At 40.5% G+C, this 23,102-nt stretch overlaps 1 protein-coding gene across 1 annotated transcript; it reads right to left on the bottom strand.

Moving 5' to 3' along the window:
* Nucleotides 1-21,595, bottom strand: LOC127131738 (uncharacterized). Its single transcript, XM_051060656.1, has 5 exons — nucleotides 20,155-21,595; nucleotides 846-1,196; nucleotides 421-707; nucleotides 263-330; nucleotides 1-154 (listed from the first exon to the last, which is right to left on the bottom strand). The coding sequence occupies exons 1-5, from the start codon at nucleotides 21,308-21,310 to the stop codon at nucleotides 1-3; spliced, it is 2,016 nt and encodes a 671-aa protein (XP_050916613.1). The 5' UTR covers nucleotides 21,311-21,595.
* Between the last annotated feature and the right edge of the window lie 1,507 nt (nucleotides 21,596-23,102).

Below are 23,102 nucleotides of genomic sequence, written 5' to 3'. Positions count from 1 at the left end.
TTACTTTGAATGATGTATAACAATATGAACGTCTACAATAACCTTATTGTTGCAAGTCTGGTCATGTGTCACAAAGTAGGCACAAGCTTCTTCATCACTGTCATCTTCAATAATTGCAACTGAGTGTTGTTCATCTTTGTGAATGAAGCCTCCACTATGTAAAATTGATTCCATAGCCTTAATATTATTGTTGAACAACCCTTACTAAAATTGCAGACTAGCTTTGTTCTTGTTCTCGACGAATTCTACAACATGACCCTACTTGTCGGTGCCACTAGCCTGAACAATTTCACGTGAATCTTTTAAAGAAGACATGGATGCCCCAATATTCTGAATCTCATCAGCAATAGATAAAACTTGGAACGAAGTTCCAACTTCTTCTTCAGCTTCTTCATATGTGAAGGATGATATATGGCACACCAAAAGCCCTTTCTCTCCATAAACAACGACGAGCTTTCCATTCTTAACAAATTTCAATTTCTGATGCAGCGTATACGTGACAACACCAACCTCGTGAATCCATGGCCTTCCCAGTAAATAGTTATAGGTCGGGTGAATGTCCATTACTTGGAAAGTAATATGAAATTCACTCGAACCAATCTTGACTGGATGGTCCACCTTTCCAATGATTGTTTTATGAGAACCGCCGAATGCTTTCACCACCACACTGTTGTACCTCATAGGTGCGCCATGATAAGACAACCTTACTAAATATTATTTTGGTAGCACATTCAATGGCGAAATAGTATCCACCAAAACATTAAACAGAGTTTCCTCTTTCAAATTCATAGATATGTGGAGTGCCAAGTTGTGATTTCTTCCTTCCTCGGGAAGCTCTTCATCACAAAAGCTCAAATTGTTGTAAGAAGGGATATTAGCGACAATATGATCAAACTGATCAACTATGGCATCGTGCTCTACATATGCTTGCTCCAACACTTTCTGTAAAGCTTCTTTATGCGCTTTAGAGTTCATCAATAAAGATAACATAGAAATCATTGATGTCATTTGGAGCAGCTGCTCCACAATGTTGAACTCACTATTCTTGATTAAGCGTAGAACTTCATCATTATCATTATCTTTAACCTTCAACTCGTTGGATTCATCAGACTGACAAGTTGGAGTGTTAACAAGATCAACTGAAGGAACATCATCCTTCTTACCAATAACAATATCCTCCACAACCTTAGAAGATACTGGCCAAATACACGACCGCTACGGGTCACCTTCACAACATCTGCAATGCTCACTACAGAATTTGCTACGGGAAGAGGAACCTCCTTCCTATTCTCAATCATAGTGGCATTGTATTTATAAGGTACAACTTTATTGGATGAATACAGGAATGGGCCTACTAATCGTATTACCAACGGTGATACCGATCTATTATCATTCTTGCTGCTGTCATACTGGATAACTACTCGCTCAGGAGCTTTAAACACTGACATGATAACATTTACATCATGACCCATATTTATGGATTGCTGGCTCTGAATTACACCTTCATCTATCAATTTCTGAATATCCCTCTTGACAATCATACATCCTCGAGGGTTGACACTACAGATAATACAACCATCATGGTCATGCTCACAATCACTAATCAAACATAGTGTCCTATGCATCTCTATCAAAGACTGACGAATATGATGAACATCGAAAACCCTGAAATTCCCAGGACAACCATCTACCATATTCACATAAGCAATGCCATGAGCGGGCAACAAATTAGCTTTGACATTAGGCGTGTGGTCCTCAAAGGACATCATACCGTTGTTGATCAATTTCTGGACCTCATGCTTCAAAGGGTAACAATTTTCAATGTCATGGCTAGGGGCTCCCTGATGGAAAGCACAGTACAGATCGGGCTTGAACCATCATGGCAAAGGTTCAGGTGTATGTGGAGGATTTCTGGGTTGAATTAAGTTCTTGACAACCAAAGAAGGATATAATTCTGCGAAAGTCATCGGAATAGGGTCAAAAGTGACCTTCTTCCTTTCAAAATCCTGCTGATTGTTGTTGTAGTGATTGTTGAGGGTACGTTGTTGTTGCTGATGTTATTGTTGAACGGGTACTGATTGATTTGCTGAATTATTGGTAAAAACAGGAATAACTGACGATACTTGATGATGTTGCTGGCGAGGTCTGGCATTCTTCCTCACATGAGGCCTCTTTTGCCTCCCTACAGACACTACATTGGTTTCCCCATCCTTATTCTTAGAGAAACTACCACCATATTCTTGCTCATAGACGCCTCTTATTTAGATAACCGGCCCTCTCGGACACCCTCTTCTAACCGCATCCCATGCTCACCATTTTAGTGAAATCATTAGGAGCACTAACAATCATACGTTCATAATAAAATGAACTCAGAGTCTTAAAAAATATCTTGGTCATGTCTTTCTCCTCCAAGGGTGGGCTAATTTGAGCAGCAAGTTCTCTCCATCTCTGTGCGTACTCCTTGAATGTCTCCTTACTTTTCTGAGTCATCGATCGTAACTGATCGCAATCGGAAGCCATATGAACATTGTACTTGTATTGCTTGACGAAGGCCTCGCCCAAGTCATTGAAAGTACGGACACTAGTGTAACACCCTTCTTAATACCCCAAATATTTAATTAAAATAATAAAAATATCAATCAGAGTAATTATGCCCCGAAGGGTGCCACACAATCATTTCATAACAATCATCAAAATATCCCGTCATGCTCATTTATTTAATCGAATAAAACATTTGCATAATTCGCAGCGGAATAGAATCCAACATCAATACAAAACATGTAAGCTTATTCAACAATCATCAATGAAAACAAGTCAAACATCCCGTCCCGATGTTACATCTATCAGAGCATGACCCACTAAAGAACTACTCTAGACTCCAAGTACTAGCTCCTACTCAATCACTGCTCGTTACCTGAAAAACAGTTGTAAGGGTGAGTTCCTCAATCAATATAATAAGCATTATAAAACATTATGTAATGCTAAGTAATTTTAACACATTTCATCACCCTAATCCAAACATATATTCAGTAACAGCACGTCAACTCAACATAATACTCAACACCAACACAAACACACGTATAATATTGGAATACATCCATTCATATTATACGCCATACATAATTTATGCAATGAGACTCCACACATGCGGTACCGACTATTCTTGAACATATAGTTCAAGCTCACCGATCAATCCAGATACGGCTACTAAGCTCACTAGTCCCACTCATTTGAGATCTAATGACTCACTCACTAATTCCTCACCATGGGAATTAGCTACAGCCCCGAAGGCTATGCTATGCACACTAATCATCTAGCATGCAAACATCAACAACAAATCCACAATGATTCACTCACTAATTCCTCACCATGGGAATTAGCTACAGCCCCAAAGGCTATGCTATGCATGCTAATCATCTAGCAATGCAGCATCAACAACAATTTACAACGAACATATGCTCACACTCTAAGCCATACAACAGTCCATTCACACATACATGCATAATATATACATTCATAGCATTATGCATATCATCATACATCATCAATACATGTATCAACACATCATTATCATGTCATTCAATTAACCACAGTATTAGCACACTCTACTAATACCTATACTGCTCAAAACAGCGGGAAATGATCCCTACTACGTCATACATCAGCTAAGTTACATCACTCAGCCTAAACAACCAAAAACTGCACAACAACAGTTCAGGAAAGCCACAAGTCTGCCCATACGCGTATTGCCTATGCCCATACGCGTATTGCCCATTCCTGACCAAGTCCATACGCGTATTGCCCAAGCCCATACGCGTATGCTACGCGTACCACATTCTCCTACGCGTACCAACAGAGACAATTTCACGTTCAAAACATCATCTTTCTCACTCATACGCGTAAGGCCTCATCCATACGCGTACCAGCCATATCATACGCGTATTGCCTAGTGCCATACGCGTATGACCAGAAACCAGAATTTCCAGATCTGCAATGGCTTTCTCTGCTACGAGATCTATCCAATTCAACCTTCCACAGTCCAAATTTTACACACAATTCATTCATCTCATCTAACACGAATTATCCACTTTCGATTTCACAAATTTCTAACGTTTCTACCTCTAATTCCTACGAATTTCTTCAATTTTAATCCAAATTCCGTTCATCCCAAAAGTTCACAAATTCATCATACATCATTCAATCAGAGGCAAATCAATGGTTTCTCACTACCCATCACATATTATCCCATAATACCCATTAATCGATGCTAAACCCCCCTTACCTGAGTTAATCCGACAATCTCTGAGCTCCAAGCTTTTCCTTCCTTCAACCTTCGTTCTCTGGCTTTTTGCCCTTTTCCCTTTTCTGCCTCTTTTTTTTTTTTCACGTGAAAATAACCTTTTTACCAAAAATGGGATTTTTCTAAATTCCAACTTATATATTTTCCAATAATTATTATTCCAATAATAATAATAATAATAATAATAATAATAATAATAATAATAATAATCCAATTATCTAATTAAATTAATAATTATATTATTAACTTAATTTAAATAATTATCATATTATTATCGGGGTGTTACAACTCTCCCCCACTAAAAGAGTTTTCGTCCTCGAAAACATACCTCAAGCGAACAACTCTGGGTAAGACTCCTTCATCTTACTCTCAAGTTCCCAAGTCACATTGCCACCTGCTGGTCCTCCCCAAGTTACCTTTACCAAAGCAATCTCTTTACCCCGCAACTGCTTCAACTCTCGATCCTCGATCCTCATAGGTGATGTTTCAACAGTCAGGTTATCTCTCACCTGTACATCATCCACTCAGACTACATGCGACGGATCATGAATGTACCTCCTCAACTGAGACACATGAAAAACCTCATGCAAATTCGCAAGCGACGGCGGTAAAGCGATACGATAGGCTACTTCCCCTATCCTCTCCAAAATCTAATAAGGACCAATAAATCGAGGTGTCAACTTTTTCGACTTCAAAGCTCGACCAACACCAGTTATCGGAGTAACGCGAAGAAACACATGATCTCCCTCTTGGAACTCAAGTGACTTCCTCCTCTTATCATGATAACTCTTCTGACGACTCTGAGCAATTCTCATCTTCTCCTGAATCATCTTAATCTTTTCTGTAGTCTGTTGAACAATCTCCGGTCCAACCACAGCACTCTCACCGGACTCATACCAACATAAAGGCGTCCGACATCTCCTACCATACAAAGCTTCAAACGGTGCCATACCAATGCTCGAATGAAAACTATTGTTGTAGGTAAACTCAATCAAAGGCAAATAACAATCCCAAGCGCCTCCCTTTTCCAAAACACAAGCTCTCAAAAGATCCTCTAATGACTGAATGGTCCTCTCAGTCTGACCATCAGTCTGCGGATGATATGCAGAACTCAATCTCAGCTTAGTTCCCAAAGCCTTCTGCAAACCTTCCCAAAACTTCGATGTAAATCTAGGATCTCTGTCCGAAACGATACTCGACGGAATACCATGCAAACTTACAATCTTCTCAATATACAACTCAGCTAATCTCTCTAACGGATAATCCATTCTGATCGGAATGAAATGAGCCGACTTTGTCAATCTGTCAACAATCACCCAAATGGCTTCAAAATTCTTACTTGTCCTCGGTAAACCAGAAACAAAATCCATACTGATACTATCCCACTTCCACTCTGGAATAGCCAACGGTTGCATTAGCCCAGACGGCTTCTGATGCTCAATCTTTGACTTCTGACAAGTCAAACAGGAATAAACAAAACTCGCAATTTCTCTTTTCATTCCCGGCCACCAAAATAAATTTTTCAAATCATGATACATCTTCGTAGCTCCAGGATGAATACTTAAGCCACTACGATGTCCTTCCTCCAGGATACTCTTCTTAAGTTCGGTAACATCCGGAATACACACCCGATTACCAAATTTCAAAACACCATTCTCATCCACTCTGAATTCACCACCTTGACCTTGATTCACTAGAGTCAACTTATCAACCAAAAGCACATCGGATTTCTGAGCCTCTCTGATCTCATCCAGAATACCACTCGTTAACTTCAACATTCCCAATTTAACACTATTGTGAGTACTCTCACACACCAAACTCAAGTCTCTAAACTGCTCAATTAAATCCAATTCCTTAACCATTAACATAGACATATGCAATGATTTCCGACTCAATGCATCAGCCACTACGTTTGCTTTACCCGGATGGTAATTCAAACCAAAGTCATAATCCTTCAGAAACTCTAACCATCTTCTCTGTCTCATATTCAGCTCTTTCTGATCAAACAAATACTTTAAACTCTTATGGTCGCTGAAAACCTCAAATCTTGACCCGTACAAGTAATGTCTCCATAACTTCAGAACAAATACCACAGCTGCCAATTCTAAATCGTGTGTCGGATAGTTCCTCTCATGCACCCTCAGTTGTCTCGAAGCATAAGCTATAACCTGCTTGTTCTGCATCAACACACCACCTAAATCCAACAATGACGCATCACAGAAAACCTCAAATAGTTCTGACGGACTCGGTAATATCAGAATAGGAGCAGTAGTTAACCTTCTCTTTAACTCTTGGAAACCTTCTTCACATTTCGAGTCCCAAACAAACGCTTGCCCCTTTCTAGTCAACATCGTCAACGGTAACGCCAACTTAGAAAATCCTTCAATGAACTTCCTATAATAACCTGCAAGTCCAAGAAAACTTCTTATCTCAGAAACCGACTTCGGAGCTTCCCACTTAGATACCGCTTCTATCTTAGAAGGATCAACAGCAACACCACCTCTTGAAATCACATGTCCAAGAAAACTAACCTCTTCTAACCAAAATTCACACTTGGATAGTTTAGCAAATAACTTCTTTTCTCATAGAACTCCTAACACCACTCTCAAATGCTCAGCATGCTCTTCTTCAGATTTCGAATACACCAAAATGTCATCAATAAACAACACAACAAACTTGTCTAGGTACGGATGGAAAATCCTATTCATATACTCCATAAATACTCCAGGCGCATTAGTCACACCAAAAGGCATTACAGAATACTCATAATGTCCATACCTTGTTCTGAAAGCAGTCTTCTGAATATCCTCAGTTTTCACACGTATCTGATGATAACCCGATCTCAAATCTATTTTGCTGAACACACTCGCACCAACCAACTGATCCATCAAATCATCAATCCTCGGCAAAGGATACCGATTCTTGATCGTTACTTTATTCAGTTGCCTGTAGTCCACACACAACCTCATAGTACCTTCTTTCTTCTTAACCAATAACACTGGTGCACCCCACGGTGACACACTCGGACGAATAAATTTCTTATCCAACAGATCTTCCAACTGACTCTTCAATTCAGTTAGCTCAACAGCAGACATACGGTACGGAGCCATCGATATCGGCCTAGTACCAGGTACCAAATCAATCGAGAACTCAACTTCACGCTCTGGCGGTAATTCATTCACTTCTTCAGGAAACACATCAGGAAAATCACACACCACAGCTAGATCGCAAATCACCAGTTTATCTTTAGCCTCCAAAGTCGCTAACAGCATAAACAACTCTGCCCCATCTGCTACTGCCTCATTCACCTGCCTCGCTGATAGAAACAAACTCTTTCCTTCCTCACTCTCAAAAAAGATCACAGTCTTATCAAAACAGTTGATAGAAACTCGGTTAAACACCAACCAGTTCATACCCAAGATAACATCGATCTGCACTAGTGGAAGACACACTAGGTCCATCCCAAAGTCTACCAAAAATACTCAAAGGACAATTTAAACAAACTGAAGTAGTAGTCACTGAACCCTTCGCAGGAGTATCAATCACCATACTTCCAAGCATCTCAGATATTTCTAACTTAAGTTTCATAGCACAATCCAAAGATATAAAGCAATGAGTCGCACCTGTGTCAATAATAGCTACAAGAGGAAAGCCATTAATATAACACGTACCTCGGATCAAACGATCGTCTGCAAAAGTCTCGGAACCCGATAAAGCAAAGACCTTGCCTCCCGACTGGTTCTCTTTCTTCGGCTTAGGACACTGTGGGCTAATATGACCCACCTCTCCACAGTTGAAACAAGTCATAGTCTTCAACCGGCACTCTGCAGCCAAGTGACCACCTTTGCCACACTTGAAACACTTCTTCTCAGCACTGGTACACTCATGGAAACGATGTCCAGCCTGACCACATCTGTAACACTTAGCAGGGGCACTGGAGTCTCCCCCACTAGGCCTCTTCATCCCACTCTGTCTCTGGAAACCTTTGCCAACTGCATACTGTTTCCCACGATCATTCTGATTCTTGCCTTTCCTATCAACCCTTTGCTGATAGCTCTCTGCTCTAGCCTTGGAATCCTGTTCAAAAATCCTGCAACAGTCAACCAAATCAGAAAACACTCTAATCCGCTGATACCCAATAGCCTGCTTAATCTCGGGACGCAACCCGTTCTCAAACTTCACACATTTTGAAAATTCCCCAGTAGCCTCGTTATAGGGAGTATAATACTTTGACAGCTCTGTGAACTTAGCAGCATACTCAGTAACAGACCTGTTACCCTGTTTCAATTCTAAAAACTCTATCTCTTTCTTTCCTCTGACATCCTCTGGAAAGTACTTCCTCAGGAATCTCTCTCTGAACACAGCCCAAGTGATCTCAGCATTCCCAGCAGATTCCAACTCAGTGCGGGTAGCAACCCACCAATCATCCGCTTCTTCTGACAGCATATGCGTACCGAACCTGACCTTCTGGTTATCGGCACACTCAGTCACTCGGAAGATCCTCTCGATCTCCTTCAACCACTTCTGAGCACCATCTGGATCGTATGCTCCCTTGAACATTGGAGGATTGTTCTTCTGGAATTCACTCAGTTGACGAGCAGCTCCCATTCCCACAACATTCGGATTTCCTCCAAGTACTCCAGCTAGCATACCCAGAGCCTCAGCAATTGCAGCATCATCTCTACCTCTTCCAGCCATCTCTATTCTGAAAACCCAACAAGCTAAAACAATAAGTACTGATAGGGTTACACAACACCTATCCCGTACAGGGGAAACAGAATAATTACGACTCGACTCGACCGACCATGCTCTGATACCACTAATGTAACACCCTTCTAAAATACCCCAAATATTTAATTAAAATAGCAATGTATCAATCAGAGTAATTATGCCCTGAAGGGTGTCACACAATCATTTCACACCAATCATCAAAATATCCTGTCATGCTCATTTATTTAATTAAAATAAGACACTTTTGCATAATTCACAGCGGATACGAAATAACAACATTCAAATCATGTACTACATTACATGTAAAGTTGTTCTACAACGAAAAGAAAACATAGTAAAACATCCCATCCCGATGTTACATCTACCAGAGCATGACCCACTAAGGACTACACTAGACTCCCAGGACTAGCTTCTATTCAATCACTGCTCGTTACCTGAAAACATAGTTGTAAGGGTGAGTCCTTCAATCGATATAATAAGCATTATAAAATATCATGTAATGCTAAGTAATATAACACATATCATTACCCTAATCAGATTACACATATTCAGCAACGGCAATATCTGTAACACCCTTCTAAAAATACCCCAAATATTTAATAAAAAAAAATAATAAACATATAACAATTCAGAGTAATTATGCCATTCAAGAGTGTCACACATAATATTCACAACATTCAACCATATAACGGTCATGCTCTTTTATTAATTCAAAACATAAACATTTGCATAAAACGCAACGGATAGAGATCTCCTCAATCATGTAAAACATGTAACATTCACATGTAGATTATTCAACAAGGTAAATATCCCATCCCGATGTTACATCTATCAGAGCACGACCCACTAAGGAGACTACACTAGACTCCAAGCATTCGCTTCTACTCAACTCATTTCTCGTTACCTGAAAAATAGTTGTAAGGGTGAGTTCCTCAATCAATATAATAAGTATTATAGAATATAATGTCATGTTAAGTAACTTAACACATTAATCACCCTAATCGCAACATACCATCAGTAACACACATCACGCTCAACATCAATATAAAGCACAAGTATAATCTCAAATTATACTCCATAACAACACAAACACACGTATAATATTGGAATACATCCATTCATATTATACGCCATACATACATTATGCAATGAGACTCCACACATGCGGTACCGACTATTCTTGAACATATAGTTCAAGCTCACCGATCCCTCCAGATACGGCTACTAAGCTCACTAGTCCCACTCATTTGAGACCTAGTGACTCACTCACTAATTCCTCACCATGGGAATTAGCTACAACCCCGAAGGCTAGACTATGCACACTAATCATCTAGCATGCAAACATCAACAACAAACCCACAATGGTTCACTCACTAATTCCTCACCATGGGAATTAGCTACAGCCCCAAAGGCTATGCTATGCACGCTAATCATCTAGCAATGCAACATCAACAACAATTCACAATGGACACATGCTCACACTCTAAGCCATACAACAGTCCATTCATAAACACATGCATAATATATACATCCATAGCATTATGCATATCATCATACATCATCAACACATGTATCAACACATCATTATCATGTCAATCAATTAAACACAGTATTAGCACACTCTACTAATACCTATACTGCTCAAAACAGCGGGAAATAATCCCTATTACATCATACGCCAACATAGGCCAACTCTCAATTATGTACACAACATTAAAAAGCCAATTTTTCCACTCTGCAACAGTGTTAACCGGTTAACGCCCTGGGTTAACCGGTTAACGCAGGCAAAACACGCTCACTGCCCAAAACTTAACAGTGTTAACCGGTTAACGCCCTGGGTTAACCGTTAACGCAGGCAAAACAGCACCAATTTCATAATTCGCAACAGTGTTAACCGGTTAACGCCCTGGGTTAACCGGTTAACGCAGACAAAACAGCAGTTCCTGCGCTAACACAAGGCAGAATGCAGAATTCTCCGCATTTTCCGCCGTTGGAGGACTTCCGGACCTCCGATTCCGATTCCGTAAAAAGCTATACGTTCGGAATTTCACAACTAACCCAAACACAGATTCAATTACAGTCTACATACAATTTATCCAACATGATTCTTCAGCATCAACAATCCCAATTAGGGTCAAATTAACGGCTTATCACTACCCATCACATATTATCCTATAATACCCATTAATCGACGATAAACCCCCCTTACCTGAGTTAATTCGGCGAATCTCAAGCTCCAAGCTCTTCTCTTCTCCAACCTTCTTCCTCTTGCTCTGCCTCTTTGCCCTTTTCCTCTTTCACGATCGCTTCTCTGTTTTCACGTAAAACCTTATTTTCCAAATGAAACTCTTTTTCCTTATTTCACACTTATATATTTTCCAATTTATATTATTATCCCAATTATAATAATAATTCAATAATTCCAAAAATCATAATAATAATAATCCAATTATCTAATTAAATTAATAAATATATTATTAACTTAATTTAAATAATTATCATATTATTATCGGGGTGTTACAACTCTCCCCCACTAAAAGAGTTTTCGTCCTCGAAAACATACCTCAAGCGAACAACTCTGGGTAAGACTCCTTCATCTTACTCTCCAGTTCCCAAGTCACATTGCCACCTGCTGGTCCTTCCCAAGCTACCTTCACCAAGGCAATCTCTTTACCCCGCAACCGCTTCAACTCTCGATCCTCAATCCTCATAGGCGATGTTTCAACAGTCAGGTTATCTCTCACCTGTACATCATCTACTTGGACTACATGCGACGGATCATGAATGTACCTCCTCAACTGAGACACATGAAAAACCTCATGCAAATTCGCAAGTGACGGCGGTAAAGCGACACGATAGGCTACCTCCCCTATCCTCTCCAAAATCTGATAAGGACCAATAAATCGAGGAGTCAACTTCTTCGACTTCAAAGCTCGACCAACACCAGTTATCGGAGTAACACGAAGAAACACATGATCTCCCTCTTGGAACTCAATTGACTTCCTCCTTTTATCATGATAACTCTTTTGACGACTCTGAGCAATTCTCATCTTCTCCTGAATCATCTTAATCTTTTCCGTAGTTTGTTGAACAATCTCCGGTCCAACCACAGCACTCTCACCGGACTCATACCAACATAAAGGTGTCCGACATCTCCTACCATACAAAGCTTCAAACGGTGCCATACCAATGCTCGAATGAAAACTATTGTTGTAGGTACTTCAATCAAAGGTAAATAACAATCCCAAGCACCTCCCTTTTCCAAAACACAAGCTCTCAAAAGATCCTCTAATGACTGAATCGTCCTCTCAGTCTGACCATCAGTCTGCGGATGATATGCAGAACTCAATCTCAGCTTAGTTCCCAAAGCCCTCTGCAAACCTTCCTAGAATTTCGATGTAAATCTAGGATCCTGTCCGAAACAATACTCGACGGAATACCATGCAAACTTACAATCTTCTCAAGTACAACTCGGCTAATCTCTCTAACGGATAATCCATTCTGATCGGAATGAAATGAGCCGATTTCGTCAATCTATCAACAATCACCCAAATAGCTTCAAAATTCTTACTTGTCCTCGGCAACCCAGAAACAAAATCCATACTGATACTATCCCACTTCCACTCTGGAATAGCCAACGGTTGCATTAGCCCAGACGGCTTCTGATGCTCAATCTTCGACTTCTGACAAGTCAAACAGGAATAAACAAAACTCGCAATTTCTCTTTTCATTCCCGGCCACCAAAATAACTTCTTCAAATCATGATACATCTTTGTAGCTCCAGGATGAATACTCAAGCCACTACGATGTCCTTCCTCAATCATACTTTTCTTAAGTTCGGTAACATCCGGAATACACACCCGATTACCAAATTTCAAAACACCATTCTCATCAACTCTGAATTCACCACCTTGACCTTGATTCACTAAAGTCAACTTATCAACCAAAAGCATATCGGATTTCTGACCCTCTCTAATCTCATCCAGAATACCACTCGTTAATTTCAACATTCCCAATTTAACACTATTGTGAGTACTCTCACACACCAAACTCAAATCTCTAAACTACTCAATTAAATCCAATTCTTTAACCATTAACATAGACATATGCAATGACTTCCGACTCAATGCATCAGCTACTACGTTTGCTTTACCCGGATGGTAATTCAAACCAAAATCATAATCCTTCAGAAATTCTAACCATCTCCTCTGTCTCATATTCAGCTCTTTCTGATCAAACAAATACTTTAAACTTTTATGGTCACTGAAAACCTCAAATCTTGACCCGTACAAATAATGTCTCCATAACTTCAGAACAAATACCACAGCTCGCCAACTCTAAATCGTGCGTCGGATAGTTCCTCTCATGAACCCTCAGTTGTCTCGAAGCATAAGCTATAACCTGCTTATTCTGCATCAACACACCACCCAACCCAACAATGAAGCATCACAGTAAACCTCAAATGGTTCCGACGAACTCGGTAATATCAGAATAGGAGCAGTAGTCAACCTTCTCTTTAATTCTTGGAAACCTTCTTCACATTTTGAGTCCCAAACAAATGCTTGCCCCTTTCTAGTCAACATCGTCAACGGTAACGCCAACTTAGAAAATCCCTCAATGAACTTCCTATAATAACCAGCCAAGCCAAGAAAACTTCGAATCTCAGCAACAGACTTCGGAGCTTCCCACTTAGACACCGCTTCTATCTTAGAAGGATCAACAGCAACGCCGCCTAAGAAATCACATGACCAAGAAAACTAACCTCTTCTAACCAAAATTCACATTTGGACAATTTAGCAAATAACTTCTTTTCTCGTAGAACTTCTAAAACCACTCTCAAATGCTCAGCATGCTCTTCTTCAGATTTCGAATACACCAAAATGTCATCAATAAACACCACAACAAACTTTTCTAGGTACGGATGGAAAATCCTATTCATATACTCCATAAATACTCAGGCGCATTAGTCACACCAAAAGGCATTACAGAATACTCATAATGTCCATACCTTGTTCTGAAAGCAGTCTTCTGAATATCCTCAGTTTTCACACGTATCTGATGATACCCAGATCTCAAATCTATCTTGCTGAACACCCTCGCACCAACCAATTGGTCCATCAAATCATCAATCCTCGGCAAAGGATACCGATTCTTGATCGTCACTTTATTCAGTTGCCTGTAGTCCACACACAACCTCATAGTACCTTCTTTCTTCTTAACCAATAACACTGGTGCACCCCACGGTGACACACTCGGACGAATAAATTTCTTATCCAACAGATCTTCCAACTGACTCTTCAATTCAGCTAACTCAACAGCAGACATACGGTACGGAGCCATCGATATCGGCCTAGTACCAGGTACCAAATCAATCGAGAACTCAACTTCACGCTCTGGCGGTAATTCATTCACTTCTTCCGGAAACACATCAGGAAAATCACACACCACTGCTAGATCGCCAATCGCCAGTTTATCTTTAGCCTCTAAAGTCGCTAACAGTATAAACAACTCTGCCCCATCTGCTACTTCCTCATTCACCTGCCTGGCTGATAGAAACAAACTCTTTCCTCTCTCAATCTCAGGAAATATCACAGTCTTATCAAAACAGTTAATAGAAACTCGGTTAAACACCAACCAGTTCATTCCCAGGATAACATCAATCTGCACTAGTGGAAGACACACAAGGTCTATCCCAAAGTCTCTACCAAAAATACTCAAGGGACAATTCAAACAAACTGAAGTAGTAGTCACTGAACCCTTTGCAGGAGTATCAATCACCATACTTCCAAGCATCTCAGATATCTCTAACTTAAGTTTCACAGCACAATCCAAAGATATAAAGGAATGAGTAGCACCGGTGTCAATAATAGCTACAAGAGGAAAGCCATTAATATAACACGTACCTCGGATCAAACGATCATCTGCAGAAGTCTCAGAACCTGATAAAGCAAAGACCTTGCCTCCCGACTGATTCTCTCTCTTTGGCTTAGGACACTGTGGGCTAATATGACCCACCTCTCCACAGTTGAAACAAGTTACAGTCTTCAACCGGCACTCTGCAGCCAAATGACCACCTTTGCCACACTTGAAACACTTCATCTCAGCACTGGTACACTCATGGACACGATGTCCAGCCCGACCACATCTATAACACTTAACAGGGGTACTAGAGTCTCCCCCACTAGGCCTCTTCATCCCACTCTGCTTCTGGAAACCTTTGCCAGTTGCATATGGTTTTCCAATATCATTCTGATTCTTGCCTTTCCTATCAACCCTTTGCTGATAGCTCTCTGCTCTGGCTTTGGAATCCTGTTCAAAAATCCTGCAACAGTCAACCAAGTCAGAAAACACTCTGATCCGCTATCCAATAGCCTGTTTGATCTCAGGACGCAACCCGTTCTCAAACTTCACACATTTCGAAAATTCTCCAGCAACCTCATTATAGGGAGTATAATACTTTGACAGTTCTGTGAACTTAGCAGCATACTCCGTAACAGACTTGTTACCCTGCTTCAACTCTAAGAACTCTATCTCTTTCTTTCCTCTGACATCCTCTGGAAAATATTTCCTCAGAAATCTCTCTCTGAACACAGCCCAAGTGATCTCAGCATTCCCAGCATTTTCCAACTCAGTGCGGGTAGCAACCCACCAATCATCAGCTTCTTCTGATAGCATATGCGTACCGAACCTGACCTTCTGGTTATCGGCACACTCAGTTACTCGGAAGATCCTCTCGATCTCCTTCAACCACTTCTGAGCGCCATCTGGATCGTATGCTCCCTTGAACATTGGAGGATTGTTCTTCTGGAACTCACTCAGTTGACGAGCAGCTCCCATTACCACAACATTCGGATTCCCTCCAAGTACTCCAGCTAGCATACCCAGAGCCTCAGCAATCGCAGCATCATCTCTACCTCTTCCAGCCATCTCTATTCTGAAAACCCCAACAAACTAAAACAATGAGTACTGATAGGGTTACACAACACCTAACCGTACAGGGGAAACAGAATAATTACGACTCGACTCGACCGACTATGCTCTAATACCACTAATGTAACACCCTTCTAAAATACCCCAAATATTTAATAAAAATAATAAACATATAACAATTCAGAGTAATTATGCCATTCAAGAGTGTCACACATAATATTCACAACATTCAACCATATAACGGTCATGCTCTTTTATTAATTCAAAACATAAACATTTGCATAAAACGCAACGGATAGAGATCTCCTCAATCATGTAAAACATGTAACATTCACATGTAGATTATTCAACAAGGTAAATATCCCATCCCGATGTTACATCTATCAGAGCACGACCCACTAAGGAGACTACACTAGACTCCAAGCATTCGCTTCTACTCAACTCATTTCTCGTTACCTGAAAAATAGTTGTAAGGGTGAGTTCCTCAATCAATATAATAAGTATTATAGAATATAATGTCATGTTAAGTAACTTAACACATTAATCACCCTAATCGCAACATACCATCAGTAACAGCACATCAGCTCAACATCAATATAAAGCACAAGTATAATCTCAAATTATACTCCATAACAACACAAACACACGTATAATATTGGAATACATCCATTCATATTATACGCCATACATACATTATGCAATGAGACTCCACACATGCGGTACCGACTATTCTTGAACATATAGTTCAAGCTCACCGATCCCTCCAGATACGGCTACTAAGCTCACTAGTCCCACTCATTTGAGACCTAGTGACTCACTCACTAATTCCTCACCATGGGAATTAGCTACAGCCCCGAAGGCTAGACTATGCACACTAATCATCTAGCATGCAAACATCAACAACAAACCCACAATGGTTCACTCACTAATTCCTCACCATGGGAATTAGCTACAGCCCCAAAGGCTATGCTATGCACGCTAATCATCTAGCAATGCAACATCAACAACAATTCACAATGGACACATGCTCACACTCTAAGCCATACAACAGTCCATTCACAAATACATGCATAATATATACATCCATAGCATTATGCATATCATCATACATCATCAACACATGTATCAACACATCATTATCATGTCAATCAATTAAACACAGTATTAGCACACTCTACTAATACCTATACTGCTCAAAACAGCGGGAAATAATCCCTATTACATCATACGCCAACATAGGCCAACTCTCAATTATGTACACAACATTAAAAAGCCAATTTTTCCACTCTGCAACAGTGTTAACCGGTTAACGCCCTGGGTTAACCGGTTAACGCAGGCAAAACACGCTCACTGCCCAAAACTTAACAGTGTTAACCGGTTAACGCCCTGGGTTAACCGGTTAACGCAGGCAAAACAGCACCAATTTCATAATTCGCAACAGTGTTAACCGGTTAACGCCCTGGGTTAACCGGTTAACGCAGACAAAACAGCAGTTCCTGCGCTAACACAAGGCAGAATGCAGAATTCTCCGCATTTTCCGCCGTTGGAGGACTTCCGGACCTCCGATTCCGATTCCGTAAAAAGCTATACGTTCGGAATTTCACAACTAACCCAAACACAGATTCAATTACAGTCTACATACAATTTATCCAACATGATTCTTCAGCATCAACAATCCCAATTAGGGTCAAATTAACGGCTTATCACTACCCATCACATATTATCCTATAATACCCATTAATCGACGATAAACCCCCCTTACCTGAGTTAATTCGGCGAATCTCAAGCTCCAAGCTCTTCTCTTCTCCAACCTTCTTCCTCTTGCTCTGCCTCTTTGCCCTTTTCCTCTTTCACGATCGCTTCTCTGTTTTCACGTAAAACCTTATTTTCCAAATGAAACTCTTTTCCTTATTTCACACTTATATATTTTCCAATTTATATATATTATCCCAATTATAATAATAATTCAATAATTCCAAAATCATAATAATAATAATCCAATTATCTAATTAAATTAATAAATATATTATTAACTTAATTTAAATAATTATCATATTATTATCGGGGTGTTACAACTCTCCCCCACTAAAAGAGTTTTCGTCCTCGAAAACATACCTCAAGCGAACAACTCTGGGTAAGACTCCTTCATCTTACTCTCCAGTTCCCAAGTCACATTGCCACCTGCTGGTCCTCCCAAGCTACCTTCACCAAGGCAATCTCTTTACCCCGCAACCGCTTCAACTCTCGATCCTCAATCCTCATAGGCGATGTTTCAACAGTCACGTTATCTCTCACCTGTACATCATCTACTTGGACTACATGCGACGGATCATGAATGTACCTCCTCAACTGAGACACATGAAAAACCTCATGCAAATTCGCAAGTGACGGCGGTAAAGCGACACGATAGGCTACCTCCCCTATCCTCTCCAAAATCTGATAAGGACCAATAAATCGAGGAGTCAACTTCTTCGACTTCAAAGCTCGACCAACACCAGTTATCGGAGTAACACGAAGAAACACATGATCTCCCTCTTGGAACTCAATTGACTTCCTCCTTTTATCATGATAACTCTTTTGACGACTCTGAGCAATTCTCATCTTCTCCTGAATCATCTTAATCTTTTCCGTAGTTTGTTGAACAATCTCCGGTCCAACCACAGCACTCTCACCGGACTCATACCAACATAAAGGTGTCCGACATCTCCTACCATACAAAGCTTCAAACGGTGCCATACCAATGCTCGAATGAAAACTATTGTTGTAGGTAAATTCAATCAAAGGTAAATAACAATCCCAAGCACCTCCCTTTTCCAAAACACAAGCTCTCAAAAGATCCTCTAATGACTGAATCGTCCTCTCAGTCTGACCATCAGTCTGCGGATGATATGCAGAACTCAATCTCAGCTTAGTTCCCAAAGCCCTCTGCAAACCTTCCTAGAATTTCAATGTAAATCTAGGATCCCTGTCCGAAACAATACTCGACGGAATACCATGCAAACTTACAATCTTCTCAATGTACAACTCGGCTAATCTCTCTAACGGATAATCCATTCTGATCGGAATGAAATGAGCCGATTTCGTCAATCTATCAACAATCACCCAAATAGCTTCAAAATTCTTACTTGTCCTCGGCAACCCAGAAACAAAATCCATACTGATACTATCCCACTTCCACTCTGGAATAGCCAACGGTTGCATTAGCCCAGACGGCTTCTGATGCTCAATCTTCGACTTCTGACAAGTCAAACAGGAATAAACAAAACTCGCAATTTCTCTTTTCATTCCCGGCCACCAAAATAACTTCTTCAAATCATGATACATCTTTGTAGCTCCAGGATGAATACTCAAGCCACTACGATGTCCTTCCTCAATCATACTCTTCTTAAGTTCGGTAACATCCGGAATACACACCCGATTACCAAATTTCAAAACACCATTCTCATCAACTCTGAATTCACCACCTTGACCTTGATTCACTAAAGTCAACTTATCAACCAAAAGCATATCGGATTTCTGACCCTCTCTAATCTCATCCAGAATACCACTCGTTAATTTCAACATTCCCAATTTAACACTATTGTGAGTACTCTCACACACCAAACTCAAATCTCTAAACTACTCAATTAAATCCAATTCTTTAACCATTAACATAGACATATGCAATGACTTCCGACTCAATGCATCAGCTACTACGTTTGCTTTACCCGGATGGTAATTCAAACCAAAATCATAATCCTTCAGAAATTCTAACCATCTCCTCTGTCTCATATTCAGCTCTTTCTGATCAAACAAATACTTTAAACTTTTATGGTCACTGAAAACCTCAAATCTTGACCCGTACAAATAATGTCTCCATAACTTCAGAACAAATACCACAGCCGCCAACTCTAAATCGTGCGTCGGATAGTTCCTCTCATGAACCCTCAGTTGTCTCGAAGCATAAGCTATAACCTGCTTATTCTGCATCAACACACCACCCAAACCCAACAATGAAGCATCACAGTAAACCTCAAATGGTTCCGACGAACTCGGTAATATCAGAATAGGAGCAGTAGTCAACCTTCTCTTTAATTCTTGGAAACCTTCTTCACATTTTGAGTCCCAAACAAATGCTTGCCCCTTTCTAGTCAACATCGTCAACGGTAACGCCAACTTAGAAAATCCCTCAATGAACTTCCTATAATAACCAGCCAAGCCAAGAAAACTTCGAATCTCAGCAACAGACTTCGGAGCTTCCCACTTAGACACCGCTTCTATCTTAGAAGGATCAACAGCAACGCCGCCTATAGAAATCACATGACCAAGAAAACTAACCTCTTCTAACCAAAATTCACATTTGGACAATTTAGCAAATAACTTCTTTTCTCGTAGAACTTCTAAAACCACTCTCAAATGCTCAGCATGCTCTTCTTCAGATTTCGAATACACCAAAATGTCATCAATAAACACCACAACAAACTTATCTAGGTACGGATGGAAAATCCTATTCATATACTCCATAAATACTTCAGGCGCATTAGTCACACCAAAAGGCATTACAGAATACTCATAATGTCCATACCTTGTTCTGAAAGCAGTCTTCTGAATATCCTCAGTTTTCACACGTATCTGATGATACCCAGATCTCAAATCTATCTTGCTGAACACCCTCGCACCAACCAATTGGTCCATCAAATCATCAATCCTCGGCAAAGGATACCGATTCTTGATCGTCACTTTATTCAGTTGCCTGTAGTCCACACACAACCTCATAGTACCTTCTTTCTTCTTAACCAATAACACTGGTGCACCCCACGGTGACACGCTCGGACGAATAAATTTCTTATCCAACAGATCTTCCAACTGACTCTTCAATTCAGCTAACTCAACAGCAGACATACGGTACGGAGCCATCGATATCGGCCTAGTACCAGGTACCAAATCAATCGAGAACTCAACTTCACGCTCTGGCGGTAATTCATTCACTTCTTCCGGAAACACATCAGGAAAATCACACACCACTGCTAGATCGCCAATCGCCAGTTTATCTTTAGCCTCTAAAGTCGCTAACAGTATAAACAACTCTGCCCCATCTGCTACTTCCTCATTCACCTGCCTGGCTGATAGAAACAAACTCTTTTCCTCTTCAATCTCAGGAAATATCACAGTCTTATCAAAACAGTTAATAGAAACTCGGTTAAACACCAACCAGTTCATTCCCAGGATAACATCAATCTGCACTAGTGGAAGACACACAAGGTCTATCCCAAAGTCTCTACCAAAAATACTCAAGGGACAATTCAAACAAACTGAAGTAGTAGTCACTGAACCCTTTGCAGGAGTATCAATCACCATACTTCCAAGCATCTCAGATATCTCTAACTTAAGTTTCACAGCACAATCCAAAGATATAAAGGAATGAGTAGCACCGGTGTCAATAATAGCTACAAGAGGAAAGCCATTAATATAACACGTACCTCGGATCAAACGATCATCTGCAGAAGTCTCAGAACCTGATAAAGCAAAGACCTTGCCTCCCGACTGATTCTCTCTCTTTGGCTTAGGACACTGTGGGCTAATATGACCCACCTCTCCACAGTTGAAACAAGTTACAGTCTTCAACCGGCACTCTGCAGCCAAATGACCACCTTTGCCACACTTGAAACACTTCATCTCAGCACTGGTACACTCATGGACACGATGTCCAGCCCGACCACATCTATAACACTTAGCAGGGGTACTAGAGTCTCCCCCACTAGGCCTCTTCATCCCACTCTGCTTCTGGAAACCTTTGCCAGCTGCATATGGTTTTCCAATATCATTCTGATTCTTGCCTTTCCTATCAACCCTTTGCTGATAGCTCTCTGCTCTGGCTTTGGAATCCTGTTCAAAAATCCTGCAACAGTCAACCAAGTCAGAAAACACTCTGATCCGCTGGTATCCAATAGCCTGTTTGATCTCAGGACGCAACCCGTTCTCAAACTTCACACATTTCGAAAATTCTCCAGCAACCTCATTATAGGGAGTATAATACTTTGACAGTTCTGTGAACTTAGCAGCATACTCCGTAACAGACTTGTTACCCTGCTTCAACTCTAAGAACTCTATCTCTTTCTTTCCTCTGACATCCTCTGGAAAATATTTCCTCAGAAATCTCTCTCTGAACACAGCCCAAGTGATCTCAGCATTCCCAGCATTTTCCAACTCAGTGCGGGTAGCAACCCACCAATCATCAGCTTCTTCTGATAGCATATGCGTACCGAACCTGACCTTCTGGTTATCGGCACACTCAGTTACTCGGAAGATCCTCTCGATCTCCTTCAACCACTTCTGAGCGCCATCTGGATCGTATGCTCCCTTGAACATTGGAGGATTGTTCTTCTGGAACTCACTCAGTTGACGAGCAGCTCCCATTACCACAACATTCGGATTCCCTCCAAGTACTCCAGCTAGCATACCCAGAGCCTCAGCAATCGCAGCATCATCTCTACCTCTTCCAGCCATCTCTATTCTGAAAACCCAAACAAACTAAAACAATGAGTACTGATAGGGTTACACAACACCTATACCGTACAGGGGAAACAGAATAATTACGACTCGACTCGACCGACTATGCTCTAATACCACTAATGTAACACCCTTCTAAAATACCCCAAATATTTAATAAAAAAATAATAAACATATAACAATTCAGAGTAATTATGCCATTCAAGAGTGTCACATAATATTCACAACATTCAACCATATAACGGTCATGCTCTTTTATTAATTCAAAACATAAACATTTGCATAAAACGCAACGGATAGAGATCTCCTCAATCATGTAAAACATGTAACATTCACATGTAGATTATTCAACAAGGTAAATATCCCATCCCGATGTTACATCTATCAGAGCACGACCCACTAAGGAGACTACACTAGACTCCAAGCATTCGCTTCTACTCAACTCATTTCTCGTTACCTGAAAAATAGTTGTAAGGGTGAGTTCCTCAATCAATATAATAAGTATTATAGAATATAATGTCATGTTAAGTAACTTAACACATTAATCACCCTAATCGCAACATACCATCAGTAACAGCACATCAGCTCAACATCAATATAAAGCACAAGTATAATCTCAAATTATACTCCATAACAACACAACACACGTATA

Source organism: Lathyrus oleraceus, chromosome 3, assembly GCF_024323335.1.
Source record: "Lathyrus oleraceus cultivar Zhongwan6 chromosome 3, CAAS_Psat_ZW6_1.0, whole genome shotgun sequence".
NCBI classification, from domain to species: Eukaryota; Viridiplantae; Streptophyta; class Magnoliopsida; order Fabales; family Fabaceae; genus Lathyrus; species Lathyrus oleraceus.
This window is presented reverse-complemented; position numbering and strand designations above follow the sequence as displayed.

Bases quoted from the DNA above. Each gene is read 5' to 3' on its own strand.
- LOC127131738 (XM_051060656.1), bottom strand. From the start codon at position 21,310: ATGCTTGGAAGTATGGTGATTGATACTCCTGCAAAGGGTTCAGTGACT. The intron at 1,197-20,154 runs CTGGTTATTATA...GTATTTGGCCAG, and splicing joins TCGAAGTTTTCTTGGCTTGG to TATCTTCTAAGGTTGTGGAG. The intron at 331-420 runs GTGTGCCATATA...GATGAGATTCAG, and splicing joins ATGGAGAGAAAGGGCTTTTG to AATATTGGGGCATCCATGTC.